Source organism: Gracilinanus agilis, chromosome 3, assembly GCF_016433145.1.
Source record: "Gracilinanus agilis isolate LMUSP501 chromosome 3, AgileGrace, whole genome shotgun sequence".
Classification (NCBI taxonomy): Eukaryota; Metazoa; Chordata; class Mammalia; order Didelphimorphia; family Didelphidae; genus Gracilinanus; species Gracilinanus agilis.
This window is the reverse complement of record NC_058132.1, coordinates 381372727-381391060: the sequence shown is the minus strand read 5'-3', so window position 1 is coordinate 381391060 and position 18334 is coordinate 381372727. Positions and strand designations below refer to the sequence as shown.

Below are 18334 nucleotides of genomic sequence, written 5' to 3'. Positions count from 1 at the left end.
GACAAGGCCTAGATATTTATAGATGTAGGAGTCATCTGCAAAGAGATGATAATTAAACCCAAAGGAACTGATGAGGTCCTAGAAAGGGGAAGAGAGGGAGAAGGCCCATGAGAAAGCCCTAGGACACATTCAAATTTAGAAATGGAATAAAGATGATGACCGAGAAAAGCAGACTGAGAAGGAAATGTCAGATAAATGGGAAAACCAAGATAAAGCAGTTTAATAAAAACCAAGAGGAGAGAATATACAAAAAGAGAGGGCAATCAACACTGTCAAATGGTGCTGAAAAATAAAGAAAGACAAGCATCAAAGAAAGCCACTAGATATGGCAATTAAGAGATCAAAAGGAACTCTGGAGAGCAGTTTAAGCTGAGTGAAGAAATGCAAAGCAAGACTTCAAGGGGCTGAAAAGTCAGAGAAGTGAAGGCATGAGAGTAGATAACTTTCCAGAAGTCTGTTGGTGAAAAGGAAGAGAAATACAGAGGAACAGAGCTTGAAGGAATGAGAGGATCAAGTGAGATTTTTTTATAATTGGGATGACCTGAGTATATTTGTAGGTGTAGGATTAAAATTAATATACAATAACTCCAAGAATTATATTTTATAAGATTTATTAATACTCATTTGAAGGAAAAGAAATAAAAGACAAAAAGTAAAAACCCGAGTAAAGAAAAAGTTTTCCCAGCCATGGTCGTGCGAAAAAGAGTGAGAGGGTACCAGAAACTTTATCTTCAAAATGTTAAGGACGTAATGTGAGAATGTAAGTGGGATGCTGGGAATTGGAGTCCTGTGGAGCAGATTCTAATTATACATAGACCTCCTATCATTTTCATCAGCTAGTCATAGGTCCACTCTGAGGATCAACTCAGAAAAAATGTTATGTGTCTTCCACATGTTATTCCTTTATATACTTAAAGGAGTTCAAGTCAGTGATTTAAAATGCTAATTTGCTATGTATACATTAATTCTATACATATTTATAGAGGACTTACTCTAGCTTAGGTACTTCAGCAGATAGAAAGATGAATAAGGAACAGTGTCCTGCTGTGAGGGTAGACTAGATTTAGAAATACAATTTATAAACATACCAAACATTGAAGAGTACTATTTTGTGTGCATACTAAACATATGAACTAGAGAAATTCTTCTGAGAGGAATACAGCACTTAAGCACCACTCTCAGCGTTCTTAGTATTTTCTCAGGCGTATAGGAAGAAAATGAGTCCTGAAAAACAGCATAAGGTGAGGAAGGAAAACAGAGGAGTTAAGAAGAAAACAAAATGCGTATGTGAAGATGGTTAGCATTTGTAAAATGTCCTGAAAGCAGAATGAAAAAGCACATATCAACTAATTCACATGTTATCACTAGGCGGAAATTCAGCAACAAAAAGAGTAATTTGGATAGCTGAAAAATGAATGCCAATTGTTTCTAGCTGACTTCAAGAAATAAAGCAAAAGTACTGGGAATATTTGATGGTATGATTTCTTGTGTTAAGTATATTAGATTAGTTATCCTCTTTCACTTTTGTTTCTTTAAGAGAGTCATTTAAAAAATAATCAATGGTAAGAAAGCTTTCTATTTCCATTCCTACTATTTGCCAAGAAATGTCAGGTATATTTATTAGAAATGTTATATATACAGGATATATGTATATATGTTTCTAATAAATATAGCACTAATATACATACACAGCACATATTACATATAGCATTTACTATATATGTTTCTAAATCTAAACATTCCATGAGACATATGTGTATATATGTTCCATAAACACAGTTTTTAATAAATATAGCACCTAACACATTTCTTGGCACATATTAAGAATGGAAATGGATACCATTCATACCATTGATTACTTTATAAATAGTTACACACACATTTTAATATACACAGATATGTATTGTTAGAGGAAAATAGGTTTTAAGAGTAGGAAGCAGATTTAGCCAGGCAGGCTGGCAGGAGCTTGAACACTACAAACCTGGAATGTAGCAGAGGGATATTCACAGAGGACTCTCTCTAAGGGCAGTTGGTTTGGAGGAGTCGGAGGTATAGCCACTGACCAAAGAGCCTGTGGATTTTGGGGTTCTCTCTGTGCTTTGAGAAACATCTGCAAGATTATCATATCACCTAGCAAGTTCAAGAAGTTCAGGCTGAGATTAGCTGTCTTGTATGGTGGATATACAAGATATATCTTTCTACCTGACTTCCCAGTGGATTTACTTGGCGCTTTACCTATGTTCCTGGGACCAGCTGATACATTTGATCAACAGCCCAAAGACATCTTCGGTGGAGAAACCCTTTTCCCTTGTATTCTGGCTGCATGCTACAGTGTTAGTGTAGTGATTCCCAGACATCCAGCCCTGAGTTTATCCCATTGCTGTTAAGTGTAGCCTGACCCTCTCCCACATCCCCTTCACTCAATTTACAACATTAAACTGTTTTTACCTACTTCCTATTGCCTTCCTTAACACCCAGGGTAGGACCCACAAAAGAGAATATCCTACCCCTTTGGTTTTCCCAAAGTTTGGTTTGGTGGTGACCAGTACTGCCAACTGTCATATTATCAACTAGTGTGTTTCACCTAATTTCCACATCCCTTGTGGAGGTACAAAGTTAACCTGTATCACTCCTGTCACTTGTGGGTGTGTTCTAGTTGTGATTATCACCCTGTGTAGGCAGTTACCTATTTCAGTATATACATATATGCCCACACTCACACATGTAGGTTAATTAGCAAACAGTAGTTAAAGATAGTATAGTTCATAGATGTTTGAGAAATGATTTGTTATAAATGTTAAAAACATACAGCTCTGCCAATTTTTAAGGAACCATATTGAAGATACTTTTATTCTTTGAAAATGGAGAAACATTCAAATGGCTATTTCAATTCCCATAAATAATGTAGGAAAAACTTCAACCTAATAAGGAAAGGATGATAATTCCTAATAATTCTTATTATTTTTTATGTCTTTTAAATATGTATAGGGAAAAAAAATCAGTGTCAATTAATTCATCAGCATGAAGTGACAGATTCTGAAAACAATGGCCACAGCCAAATAATAGAAAACAAATAGCATATGTAATGTAACTGGAAAAGAAAACATCTCAGTCTTTTTAGCTATTCTTTAGGGACACAGATATCAGAAGATCACAGGATTATAGACTTGGAGCTAGAAGGGACCCTAGAAGGCCATCAATTTCAAACCTTTATTTTGCAGATAAGGAAACTGAGGAACTTATAAATAACTGACTTGTCCAGAGTCACTTAGCTAATGAGTTAGTCACGGTAGTTTATTTGAACACTTCAAGAATCTGAGATGTTAGTGGGCTAGGTGACACTGACCCATACCCCAGCTCTTTCAATGCTGTCTTCTTTCCTTGATGAAGCCAAAAGGTTCATCACCTTACGGCCAATCTTCTGATGAGCAGGTTTTCTGAGCTTAGCTAAGTTGGGCTACAGACAACAGACACACACATACAATCTATGGCAGGGCCTGGACTCAAATCATTTTTTGATACAGTAGAGCCTTTTTCAGAACTTGAATGCTTGCTGGTACAGCCTTTGGGAAAACAGAGTCTTCAAGCCACAGTGAGGTGGTAGAAGACTAGACTAGCAATGACATCTCTAAATTCAGGACAACTACATGTATATACAGAATATGTAGACAAATGCTTCATTTTCATTTTCCTATTATTTTATATTAATTTCTTTGTATTTTCTCTGAAATTCCCATGGATGTCAGGATGCTTTTTAAAATCATCTTTTAAATTTGGTTCTGTGATTTCATTGCTTGTAGGGAGCTTCCAGTGAGGAAATTACCTCTATTAATGCAAATCAGCAACTATTGTGAAATTTATAGTATGACAGAGTTGCCCATGGAAGCATGAGATTAAGTTACTTGCCAAAGGTAATAGAGCCAATAACATGTAGAACTTAAAGTTGGGTCTTCTTGACTTCAATCTCAATTCTTTAATTACCAAGAATTTCGAGATGTCAATAAAATGTTATACAATCACATAATAAATCTCCCTTACAAATTACAGGACTGCTAGTTGGCACAGTGGACAAGAGTCCTGGCCTGAAGTCAGGAAGACTCATCTTCTCGAGTTCAAATAATCTCAGGAAACAATGTCCTTCAAGAACATGAAGTCCTTGAAAAGATATTAGTGAATGATTAAAGGACAGATAGGGATTTTACTCTTACTGTTCAAGAATCAACCAGGGAAGAAGAAATGTACATAACTAAAACATTAACATATTTTGATTTTACAATTGAGGAAATTATATGACTTGAACATGCCCTAAATACATAGGCTAAACTGATTCTATAATGTGACCAACAAAAGCAAGGGAGAAATAATTAATTAGTGGCTTAGAAGAGATAAACAGTTTTATTCAATTTTGTTGATCTTTCTATGCTTCTAATTTTTTCTGTACTTATAAATGATCTTTGGGAGGAGGAAGGACAAAGAATAGTTGTCAAAGTGTTTCTGTAAATTACATGTCAATTTTAGATGGATGCGAAATGGCCTTTATGAAGTTATAGACTATTAAATAAGAGTAATTCTTAGAACTGAGCAACAAAAGGAAAATAAATTGCTTTTTTGGTATGAATTTTATTTTTGAAACTATGGAGCATGAGTGGAAGGGCATGGAAAAGAATCACATAAGATGAGAATGTATAGATAGGTCTTGATCTATAGTAGTAGAAGGAGTATCCATACCAATGAGATCACAGAACACAGATCACTAAAATTTATAGTGTGAAGATGCCCAGTCCTCTGAATTTCCAAAGACATAAATAATGAATGAAATATGAGTAATGCAAGGATCTAGGACAACTTCAAAAGACTCATTATGAAAAAGGCTATCATTGCCAAAGAAGAAACTGATGGGAGTCTAAATGAAGATTAAAAGATACCATTCTTCACTTTATTTCCTCCATGAATTTTTCTCTAGTATAATAAATGTGTCTTCTTTCACAACATGATGAACATAGAAATAAGTATTATATGATAACACATGTACCAACCTATATCATATTACCTGCTATCCTGGGAAGGGGGTGTGGAAGGAAGAGAGAAAACATGGATTGTAAAATGTCAGAAAATGGTTGTCAAAAATTGAATTGACATATAAAAAAAAACAAAAAAAAAAACCTAGGGAAAAAATGAAGGTTTAATTTCTCTTAGCAACAAACTGCTGAGTAAAAAGAGTCAGCATTATTTCCTTATTAATGTCTTCTCCCTTTCTTCACTCTCATTACTTCCTTACACTGACAAGAGTTAGATTTTTAGCCTGGCTTTTGAACTGGCATAAAAGAACCTTGAGTGAACAAGAATGATCCAGGGCTAGGTATTTTATGCATTTTTATCAAGGTTTAAAAACTGCATCTGGGCTGTTAATAGTTCATAGGATTAGGTTCAACCACATCATTTTACTTATGGGAATACTGAGGCTCTGAGATGTAAAATAACTTGTTCTTTTCATTACAGAAACAGTATTTGCACCCATGCCCCCGAGTGTAAATAAGGAACTCATTCCACTCTATGAGACAGTCTCAGATTGAACAACAAAACAAAAGCACTGGACCTTTGCTTATAGCATATGCAACTCACTACAAAATAAACAGCGAAATGCCACGAAGGAATAGTATTTTCCAGTATTACAATTATATGCATTTAAAAAAAGCACTAGTAAAAAATGTCTCTTGTTGCAATCCTTCCTATCTCAATAAATGTAGTCTAGGAAGCGGCCCAATTCTAGCCTTACCTTAGGCAAAGGAACATTTAAAAATGGGAGATGGCAGCTTGCAAAATGCTTATAAATGAAGAAAGTAGAACACCATGCTAGCCAAAATACATATAAAAAAACCATTTAAAATCTACTACATTTATGTTTCAACACGATGTCCATGTTCCAATACTATCATCGGTTATAATATACCTGACATCCAGGAATTGAAATCTGCCTAATCAATGGTATTTTACAATGTGTATAAAGTAATCCACTCCACAGATGAAAAAATAAAACTGGCCATGGTTTAACTTATTAACAGGGAGTAGATCAGATTAGGGCTTTCAACATTTTTGAAAATCACACATTCATTCATTCTTAATATTTAACTACTATATAGTGTGGGCACTGATGACAAGGATAAAAGACATGTTCTCTGCCTCCAAGGAGTTTAAAATCTTACACCTCAAAAGATTTCTTTTAAAAAATTCAAATAATGAAATGTATAGCAACACCACAAATTTAACCTAACCATACATATGTCAATTTCTGTGTAAAGAGGAAGTTTCCTCTAGTCCTAACACCAAACAACAAAACCGTGAATTGATATTCAGGGTCAAACAAAACAAACACACTGTAGGTAACTAATGAGAAAAATGGGCAATGGAAAAGTTGTCAATGTGATTTTAAGGTAGGAGGGGAAAAAAGTCACACATTTGACATGACATTTCTAAATACTATAAGTTATATAACAAAGCATAAAAAAAATTATATCCCATAGGGCTGGTGACTCTTCTGTAAGGTAAAGCCCTTAGCAGCATGCTGTAGGCAGTCTTTTGAGCATTTCAGATGTGGTACATATATATTCTTATAGAATGTTGAAACTGCAACCCACCCCTCTCTTTCAAAACTAACCCAAGCTTTTAGTGAACAGCACAGACACACTCCATGTCTATTCCTTTGTGATAATTTCTAGTTTTCTTAGGCCCAATGAGTACAGAGCTTATGCTTATTTTATTATAGAAAATAGCATTTTAAAAATATAGCATTTTAAAAAGTCTTTTTTCTACTTTCCCTCCCCCAAAGCCCCGTTTCAATAGAAGTCAAAGGGAGTCATGCAGTGGGGGCCAAAGATGGGGATTCCTATGCTGCCACCTCTTCATACAGGGGATCCCTGTGTTCATATAGGCCCTCACTGCCTGCTTCTTAGACAGCAGTGTGATGCTGGTTTGAACAGTGTGACAGAGTAGGTCTGGCCTTTATGATGCAAATTTCCACTTTAAACTCAAAGGTAATTACAGTATTTTAACGTACCTTTCTCATGATCGGTAATAAGTTTCTCCTGTGCATAGTCCAAATCAAACATGTACCGATAAAAGCACAGCTGGGTATACAGAGACTTGTCGGAATACTGCAATAGAACAGAATATAAATGAATACTACTATTTGGGGAAAAAAAAAAGAGATCCCGCCTAATAGGGTATATTCCCTAATATCAACTTCTATATTAAACCCTATAAGAAAAGGGGGGGAGGGGATTCATACTAATGGTTCTCTGCCCTCATATAACATACATACCTTTCATAATTCAGAGTAAATCCTGCCACTTCGATCACAGATTACTACTTGCGAAGCTGCAGACTGATTACCCCTGCTGTCAAAAAACTGATTTTATCAAATTGCAAATTCCTATGCACCCTTGACAATTTGCACTGTTAATTGGGAAAAGTGGCATGCTTTCTAACAGGGGCCCAGTCCATGCAACTAGGAAGTTAAACCATTTATAAAAACTGTTTAACATGTGCTACTGTTAGTATAATTTCATGTGTCAAAAATATGAGTTTGCCTTCTTGGGAACTATTTCATTGATGAAATTTTCAGGATCACATAGGTAACAGTCTACTACTCCTATCAATCTTAAATGTACACTTTCCCCACCCCTCACTAATTGTGAACTGCCAAGGATCAATGTCATCCATTCTCTATCTAAAAAGTTTTAGTACATTCATGCTATATGACTCTAAGAAAAATCTAACTCCACAAAGATTAAAGGAGAAGATTCCAGATAGATTCATTAATTTGTTCACTGATTATTGAAATTCCTGAGATTACCTAAAGCCACTGTGTATTCACCTGGTGACTTTTATCTATACATGTATATAAAGAAAAATCATCCACCACAAACTGAATTCAAATAACAATATGTGAGCAGCGTGTTATGACTCCAACACTAGAAGACGTTTTACTTTAAATAAGCAATCCTAATAATCTGTATGTACTCTCTCCTTTCTTTCTCTAGTAGAAGTAAACTCTCATGGTGGCAGGCACTGAACTATGCCCAAGACCTCACCCTGACATACTTTTATTTCTTTTCAATACAACAGAACCCATTACATGTTGTATTACAAACAGACTCTGAGAAATTCCAACAATACAGTTGTGTTTTATGCTCTATTATGCACTAATAGGTGCTAATTTATTTAGAGTACACACAACATACTACTAGGAACCTGATGAAAACCATGATTTCAATTAAATTACTTGTGATTATACGCTACAAAAGATATCTTTTTAGGTAGCAACAAAGTCAAACTAGCCTTAATAGAATGTAAGCTCTTTGAGGGCAGGGGCTGTTTTTACCTTACTTTGTAACTCTAGTACTCTACCATATCAGGCATAGAGTAGGCATATTATGTCTTAATAAATGCTTGTTGATAATTTAAACTGATTTGGACAAGGATCCTTGTTGCCTGACAATATGACAGAAATATATAAGCCATCTGAACTGGCAAGAGAAGTAACCCAAATCTAATTTCTAATAATACTCGTTTCCTTTCCTGCCTCCTCTTGATGTGAAACTTGTTACTAAATCCAGTAGATGTTAAACTTCTCTGGATATTGCAAACTATGCTATAAATATTAGGCTGTACAAGTAAATCCACACAAAGCTATTCATCAGCTAAGGCTATTGTCTTTTCATGTGTATTCCTAACACCAGGCTCTTTTTCTTCACCTGAACCTATTTTTAAAAAAGTAGACACCTAGAAGCCTATTTTATTTCTTGGTAGCTATTCTACAATATGCATCATCATTATACTATTATACCCCAGTTATTTTTAGCAGATCCTGATTACTGCTTCCTGGGGGAAAAAAAAAGGAGGACGACAGCGATTAAGTTATTTGTTTAGTTTTTTAGATTCAGCAGTAATTGCTGGTACACATCTCCCTGACTGCACACATGCAGCAGGTTGAATAGAACACTGAAATTACCTCCTTCATAATAGTTTGTTTTGATAATGTATTGTGTGTCGAGATGATGAGAAACAGTTGCTGTCAATTTGATTAGCCATTATATTTTTATGTTAATTGCCATTATTGGGTCCATTCTGTTTAGTGTCACCATAGAAGCCATACAATGTTAGCATAAATAACAAATTGGAGTAAATTAGGAAGATATATTTTTGCCAATTCATTTTAATTGCCCCTCAGTCCTTCCGCTGGTTAACGCAGCTGTTGACCCATAATAAGCGCTGGGTCAATATAGCTGCTTGTCAATTCAGAAATGCAAAGTGCTGTGTTGCTAGTAATGGATATACAACCACCTTTGCCAGCCAACTGAAGCAAACGAGTGACAACCCACATGAAGGAATAAAGCGTCAGCTATGGAGTTTAGTGACCTGATATTAGTAGACAGGCTAATTGAAAGTCACTGCCTAAATGGATAAGGAAAATAGAAAAAAAGTAATTTAAAAAAAGAAGTTATATATTTAAAAAATATATACCAACACCTCTTGCCCTTTTGCTTCCTGCCATATTTTGCAATTAGCAAACTGGCTGAAAACAAAAGGCCTTATTAGATTTTCAATGTCAAATACAATTAAATAGGTTTAAAGAACATATGAAACTGAGAAAAATGTACCTTAAATTGAAATGGACTACAAGAACAGCATCTACTTTTGTTTTCTTGATTTTGTACCATTAATTTGTGATCACATCTAGGACTTTTTTTTTTCTTTTTGATCTTCATGATCTTTTCTCTTTTGGCTTTGATGATAAATTCTTCTAATCAAGAAAACCTGACACCCTCCAGTCTTCTGTGAGATCTTCAGCTAGGTTTTATCCCCCCACTTAAATGCTCATTTTGACTGCACGAGATTGGATGGAAAATACTTCAAGAAAATAAGATGATATTTTAACATTTCTCTCTCTCTCTTAGCTTTCACTTATTGGTTTAAAATGTTCGATTTCTTACTCTTGCCTTTAAAATTGCATTCACCAAAGTGCCCAGGCTTCTTTCAGTATCCCTTTACAGCTTGAACATCATGTACCAAAGCAACTGATTGTGATTTAGAAAGGACAAGGCTGAGTTATAACAGCTATTGTATGAGTATGGTCTGCATTCAAGATTGTTACCCACAGCTTTAACAGAGGAATAAGAATAACTCCCCAAAAATAAAATTAAAGAAGCAATAAACATCAGGGAGACAATTAGGGGCAAAAAGGTCAGGAGTAAGGGAGAAGTCAAAGCTCTGTTTTAACATTTTGGTCTTTTGTAAAGGAAAAAAAGAATGTTTTAATAATATTTAAATAAAAATACCTTTTGAACTGCCTGTAAATGTTCCTTTAGAACCAATGTAACTTCATTATCTCTTCTGGTCCAACTGTTCCAGGGAAAGGACAGTCCCTACATTCCATGTTTATTAATTTCTCAGACATTATTTTTGGAATTCTGATGAAGTACTATCTTTATACCTTTTTTTAAAAAAGCCTTATTTTTTCCATCTTAGAAGTAATACTGTGTATTTGTTCCAAAGCAGAAGAGTGGCAAGGGCAAAAGTGACTTGTCCAGGTTCACAGAGCTAGAAAGAATCTGAGGCTAGATCTGTATCCAGGACCTCCCAGCTCCAGGCCTGGCTCTCAATCCACTGAGCTACCTAGCTGCCATCTATCTTTATACTTTTAAACCAGTGGCAGTAATAAAATAGTTTGGGTGTATTGTTCAAAACTCATAAGAGGCACTGTTTTTCCATCTAACCTACTTTAAGAATTGAGATCACAATATAAAATCTTGGATTTTTTTTTTGCTTAAGTGATTATATGAAAGTATTTCATTGTAAGAAAAAATAGCCAGTTTCCCTTTAATACCTGTCATTCTCACATAAGAAAGAAGAAATAGTCAGGAATTCTGGTTGAAGGCATGAAAAGAGGCAGCATGGTCATGATGGCAGTTCAGGGAATGAGAACCTAGAGAGCAGAAAACTGCACAGGATTAGTTTTTCTACCTTCCTTAAACAAAGATATTCTAACCACAAACTAAAGCATGTAAAGTGCTTTGTAGGTCATAATGGGAGCTCTTATCACTATTGTAAAGTGCTGATTGTATGAAATTAATGAGTAAACTCCCCAAATGTAGGTCATCCACAGCCAATTTCTAATTCCTAATTGTCTATCCTCTTTGCCACTTGTCTAGTGTCTGAGCTGTCCCCTTTTTCTTGTAAAGCGTAAATGAAAATTTTTGAACCATGCAAAAAAGAAAGATAAAAGTTAAAGGATAATAGAAAGATAAAAGTTATGAAAAGACATTAAGTAGTCACAAAGGCCATTCTTTTTGGTTTATCCTGCTTTGCCATTATCAGCAGAAAAAAAATGAAGAGATGGTCCCAACAGTCGAGAATACAATTCCTTCATGAATTTGATGCCAGTAAAAACTGTCTTCCTAGATTAATTAGTCAAGAACTATATAATTCAGAGTTTCAGTGGATAGAACGTTCCATATTCACAAGGGAAAAATGGACATAAAGAAATAATTGAACAGTTCTGCATTACCCAAGAATAAAAAGTCCAAATGCCTTAGCTTAGCAATGAAGAACCTTCAAAATCTTGCCCTATTTTTCCATCTGTATCCTTTAAGGAGACAGATTGGTCACTCACTGTTCCTTGAGAACTTAATGTTTTTCACGTTAGGAGCCCTTCTTCATTCTACTCTTCTTCCCTATCTTCAAGGTACTCATCTTTTAAGGCCTATATGTTTTCCTATTTTCTTTAGAAAGCTTATAAAACTCACAGGAATCTCTCCCTCTTATGGAGTCATACCATAGACTATGTGGTACCCCTCATTCAATGTTTATACCTGGTGTCCTAAAAGACTTTGTGCAATTTGAACTAGTTTATAATACAAGCTATAAATTGAACTAAAACCTTTTTGGACATTGTAGTTCTTTGTGAAATCTCTTTTGTTACTATATTTTTGGGTGAACAAATCTTATCTCCTCAACTGGATTTTGATTCTTTGAAAGTAATCATATGAATTGGGGGAAGAAGGGAAGAGTATCCTCATACTGCTTATTCATATAGTAGATGTTCAATAAATATGAATTTAAACGTTACCCTCCCCAGTAATACTACTATTTTTAGTAGAATTAAAGACAAGATAATCCTAAATTATTTTTTATTCTCTTACGGTAGTTTAAATAATTTAATACTTTCACTGTATATCAGTTATTAATTGTATCTACTCAATTCTGAGTCAGCTCTATACATTTTTTCCTTCCTTTCCTTTATTCAATTTACTGTTTCCCCTCCCCTTTTAATCTCATTGCCTCCCCATATTCACCCTCCCACCCCCACATAGAATGAGAGTAGTAAAGGAGAAGGTTGGAGAAATAACTAGTTTGCCAACTCCACTGTACTTCTTTGTAAAGGAAATTATTTCCATATCCTATGGAAATAACTTATTTGGATTACTTCAATTAGTTCTAATACAAAACAGTGGCACCACTTCATTAATCAGCCGCTTGTAAGGGTTACTTTCCCAAGAAGTCTTTTTGGTAATTTGATTAGAAAGAATGGTGGCACACATTATCATCTTATTCAGTATGTCCATCAAGTAGACAATTTAGTGTAAGTTCTTGGTTACTATGTTTAAAAAAGGTGTGTGTATGTGGGGAAACCAAGCAATTTCTTGTCCTAGAATTGAATCTTTCATGAAAATGCATCTTCAAAGTCCTTAGAAACACACGTTGTTGAGTTAGCATCAGGAAATATTTCAGTGTTTTGAGAGGCATTTCTACCCCCCCCCCAATGATGCAGTAATTAAAACCTAATTATTATCTTCATTTTAAACAAAACCTAAAGTGAATACCAATTAATAACAACATACTAATGAGCATCTGCTGTGATGAAATTGAATATGAATGTGCTGCAAATTTCGGGTAATTTATTTTTTTCGGGGAAGTGCCACTGGTCGCATTCTGCTGTTAGAAGATTATATAGGATGTGCACCATTTTCTATCAAGTCATTCTGCACATGGCAATTTCCATCTTAGGAAAGGGGGTTGAGCTCAATATTGCAGATGTTTAAGTATCTAAATGCTGCCCATAAAGGGCTCACTAGAATTAAGGATTGTTATAGGCCTGTCTCTCCAATTGACTGTTCTTCTAATATCACAAATTTCCTATTTCCAATCCTATTTCTTTTTTCCTCTTATCCCACCCTGCCCCCCAATCTGAAATGATGCCTCTCTTTGGTTTTAAGAATGTATCAACAATATATAGAGAATCTCTTTATTTCTTTAAACAACATTTATAAAAAACAACTGATTTAAATCCAAAATTTCTCTTACACTGAATTTAAGCATAAAAGTTTATTTACTAGCATTTGATTACCACTTTCTGTATCAAAAGGACAAAAGATGAAAGATTAATGATGTAAGTGGTTTACTTTTATCTTCTTATAAAGAAAAGGACTAAGAATTTTAAACTACCCTACTACTTACAGCTCTTAACACATTAGATGCTTATGAACAATTATACCAATGAAGAGTACTAGCAACCAGCCTTCATTTACTCTTATGCAAGGGATATCCCAATCTTTCATCTTTGGCATGCTTGCACAAATACATACATTTTGCTGAAATAAAGATAGTTCTCTTCCTCTTCTCCTCCCCCACCTCCATTTAATGAAAAGCCAAAAGATGACATTTAGAAAGCTTTGTCTATTTTTGGACATCTTAATAACCTGTCTCCAAGAGTCTATGATGAGAGAGATACCAGTAGTTATGACAATAAATAGATATGGTTACTGGAAATGCCATCAATGGTGAAAATTATACCATTCTACTCTAAATTTGTTTTGGTTGTTCAGGAATGTTCCATGACATGTGATTTGCTATTGCATATTCTACACTAGAGAAAGGTGGTATGCTTACATCTGATGGGTACAATCAGTGTTGTATTTTTTGCCGCCATGCTACCACTGAGTCCAGATCCATATAAATGTGTCAGGAGATACCTTTCTCACTGATGCATTGCTATAGTACACATCTTTCCAGTTCTTCGCACTTTCACCCATATTTCCTATCCAATTATTCCACAATATAGTGAGGCAGTTAGGTTGGGTGTTATTATGACCATTTTTTAGGAGGAAAATGAAGCTCATGAATGTTTACTGAATTATCCAGGAAAGTGTGTACTCATCTTAGGCCTGGAGGTTAGGTCCTTCCAGAATTAGAGTCAGAGAGGCACTCATCAAGCTAGGGGAGTTAGAATATTCCTTGCCCTGCACTGCCAAGCTTACCCTCATCCACTCTAATTCAGACAGCTCTTCTTTGACATTCACTCAATTAAAATTTATCCTCCAGTCAAAGTTCTAGTAGCTGTTGTCTACTGACTTCCAAAGTCATACTCCCTCCCTTTCTTTCCACAAGGAGTCTAGTGCCTGGCTCATCGGCTTTCTCTCCTCAACTACTGAGGATAAGGGACCTTGACATCCATATACACATGCCCTCTAACACCCTAAGGTCCCAGTTCTTTCACTTTTTTGTCTCTTATGATCTCCTTGTCTAGCACACATCAGCTACAAAGATGTTTATTGCCTTGATCCTGTCATCACTCACAAGCACACCCCTTTCCTATTCATGAAATTTCTTTATCCAATCACAATTTGCTGCCATTCTACCTCTGCCTTGCAACCCCAAACCCTGCTCTTCATCCTCATCATGATTGCCAGTCTCTTGGCCCTCCCAACTTTTCCAGGCATCACCCTGTACTGGCTACACTATCTTACCTTTTCCATTCTGACCTACTGGTAAACCAGTTCAACCCTATATATTCCTATTCCTTTGCCTCCTTATCCTGTTGCTAATTTTGCCCTGCTAAGGACTAGCCTTGGATTATTTTTACCACGTGCTGCATTTGAGACTATTCTTTTGGGGCTGAACAAAACTGGAGAAAATGAGAAAACCATGCTCAGTGGGGCCACTACAAATTTATGTCATTTAATTTCAACGAGTCCCTCACTCTGGCAACACAATCCTTTCACATCTCTGACTCTCACACTCCCCCATGGCAGCTTCTCAAAACTCTTTCATGCTTCCTCAAAACTCCCATTGCTCCCCCATCCCAGAGTTAGAATCTTACCTCAGACTTCACTAGAAAAAGCAGAGGCTATTTTTTGAACCTCCCTTTCCTATCTCCACTCACACAGCACACTTCTGGTACCATTACCTTCGTCTCTCCTGTTTAACATGAGGGAGTGGCCCTTCTCCTTTGCCAAGGCAAACCCCTCTGCATATATATATTCCATCCCATCTTGTCTAGCAGCCAGTCCCCTAGATCATCTCACTTATTTTTAATCTCCCCTCTCTATACTGTGATTCCCTCCTGACTACAAACACTTCCACGCCTCCCTCATCCTCAGCCTCCTCACTTCATCCCTCCATCCTTACTAGCTATCTTTCCACATCTCCTCCCTTTTGTGGCTGAAGTCGTTGACAAAGCAGTTTCCAGCAGGTGTTGCCCTCTATTTTTTTCTGAACTCTGCTGTCTGACTTTGTCATTCAATTAAACTGTTCTCACTGATGATGCCAATGATTTCCTCACTCACAAAGCCTCATCCTTGACTGCAGTCACTTATCTCTGATTCTCAGGTCTCTGTCTGCTCCCTCTTGGTTTCCTTCGCTGGACTGTCATCAAGTCATAACTGCTAACTGGAGGGACACAAACCCCAAGAACTCTTCTCTCCCTGTGTACTATTTCACTAGATGATCTCATCAGCTCCTAGAGATTCAATTATTCCTGGACACAGATGAATTTGAAATCAATTATATTTGACGGGTTCTAATTTCTAATCTCACGGTGCCAACTGCCTAATAGACCCCTTAAACAATGTCCTGTGCAAACCCAGCTGTCTAAAACTCAACTCATTCTCCTTCTCCCCAAACCTTTCCCTCTTTCTAACTTGCCTATTACTGCCAAGGGGCACTATTATTCTCCCAGTCACCTGAACGTGCAAACTTGGGTGTCATCTTTTTTTTTTTTCCCTCCTACTCTTACACCCCAGATCCAATTACACCACTCAAGTTCTGGTGATTTTACCTTCATATCCTCTCTTGTATGGAGGCCAGTTGGGCAATAAACACTTATTGAGTACCTACTATGTGCTAGACACCATGCTAGAGGCTGGGGCAAGAAAGAGGCAAAAACCAGTCCTAGCCTCAAGGAGGTTATAATGTAATGGGGAGACAATAAGAAAACAAACGTGTACAAACAAGCTATATATAGAAGAAACAAAAAATAATTATGGAGAAAAAATACTAGATTGAATACAAGCCATTGTCACCTTATACCTGACCTACTGAAATAACCTGGTTGGTCTCCCTGCCTCAAGTTTCCGCCTATCCCAGAGCCTTCTCCACTCAGCTAGCAAAGTGACATTCCTAAAGCACAGGTCTAACCATGTTATCCCTTTCCCCAACTCAATCTCCAGTGGTTCCCAATTACTTTCAGGATCAAATATAAAATTCTCTGGTGTTTAAAGTCCATCATAACCTAGCCCTCTCCTACCTTTCTAGTCTTCTTAAATCTTACACACCCTCCCACCCACCATGCACTCTGCTATATAGTGCCACTGGCCTGCAATGTTTCATAAAATAGATCTCATCAAAGAAGATACCATCTCTCAACTCCATTAATTTTCACTGCTTCTCCTCTCCAATTATCTGCAATACTCTCTCCTTCCTCATCTTTGTCAACTGGCTTCTTTTGAGTCACAACTAAATTCATTCTATAAGAAGCCTTTCCCAATTCTCTTAAAGCTAAGTGTCTTCCCCGCTGATATCTCCAATTTATCCTGTATATAACTTGATGGTACAAAGTTGTTTCTGGATTGTACCTCTTTTACTTTTTCCATTAGATTGCAAGCTCCTTGAGGGCACAGAGTGTCTTTGGCCTTTAATGCACAATGCCTGGCATACAGCAGGTGATTAATATTTACTAAGAAGACACCACTTCCTCTTAGGTCATCTGGTCCAAACTCTTTCCAAACATGAATGTTTTACAACAAGCTTAAATGGAAAACAAAACAAAAACCATGAGCTAAGAGTATTAGTAGCTAGACTTCATTTTTTCACATGCAAAGGATATTCTGATTTTTCTTCTTGGCATGCATTTAGGACCTTTTGGGGCAGTCTGTTCCATTTTTTGAGGGGAGGAGGGATAAGGTGTCATAGTTGGAGGGGAGCCTGTGATTTCACCTAGTGAGGAATCTCTTATTTTTCCACTTCAGATCAACATTAGTTCTGTAACTTAAATTCTTAAAAGAGATGCCTGAGGCATTGAGAGGCTAAGAAGCTTGCCCAGGGCCATACAGTCATGTGTAAGAGACTATAGATTTGAGGTTCCCTTTCTATGTACTATAGCATATTGCCTTTCACCCATTCCATGTCCAAATATTTCTAATTTTTAGAGGTATTTCCTCATATTGAGTTGAAATTTGCCCTCATAATTTCTGTCTACTGGTCCTAGGTTTGTCTTTTGCTGTTTGCTAAGGAGTACAAGTCAAATTCCTTTTTCATATGACAAACTGTTAAAAGACAAGTTATAGGGAGGGAGGCAGCTAAGTGGATCAGTAAATTGAGATCCAGGGTCTAAACACAGGAGGTCTTGGGTTCAAATCTGGCCTCAGACACTTCCCAGCTGTGTGACCTTGGGCAAATCATTTAACCCCCATTGCCTAGTCTTTACCACTCTTCTGCCTGGGAACCAATACACAGTATTGATTCTAAGAGAGAATGTAAAGGATTTTTTTTAAATTTTTTTAAAGGCAGTAATAATTTCCAATGGTTTCTCCCACCCTCAAAACAAAACAATCAAGCTCATTATTCTAATCATCTTAAAAGCATAGTTATGAACACTGTTCATTTTTCTCTTGGTTACAGTCTATGTTTTCAATAATTCTTCTAAAATGTGTTGCCCAAACCTGGACAGGGTTTTTAGCCTGAAACCCATTTTAAAAACACAAATACAATATAACAGGTCAAAATTAGGATGACAAATAGTAGAATTACTCAGAGGACAGTTAAGAGTAAGGAAATTGACTGAATGACTGATGCAAAACTTACTGACCTAGCTCCTTCCTGAGAAGATAGCATCCCTAACCATCCTTGGTACTGGTTGTACTTTCATTTCATTAACTCCATCCTCCCAATGATCACTGTTGGGAGAAGCTGGAATATTTTTTTCTCCTCACTACTGCTTTCTAGACTCCCTCTGCTGTCATCATTCAGCAATCTCTTTTATTTCAGTTCATTAGATTCA

General features: G+C 36.4%; 1 protein-coding gene across 1 annotated transcript in view; it reads right to left on the bottom strand.

The window, feature by feature from the left end:
* The window catches only part of POLA1 (DNA polymerase alpha 1, catalytic subunit), a 358044-nt gene that overhangs the window by 92719 nt on the left and 246991 nt on the right, over positions 1-18334 (bottom strand). The window contains exon 36 of the mRNA XM_044670152.1: positions 7055-7151. Within this exon, the coding sequence (XP_044526087.1) occupies positions 7055-7151 (97 nt within the window). The remainder of the gene's footprint in view (positions 1-7054; positions 7152-18334) is intronic.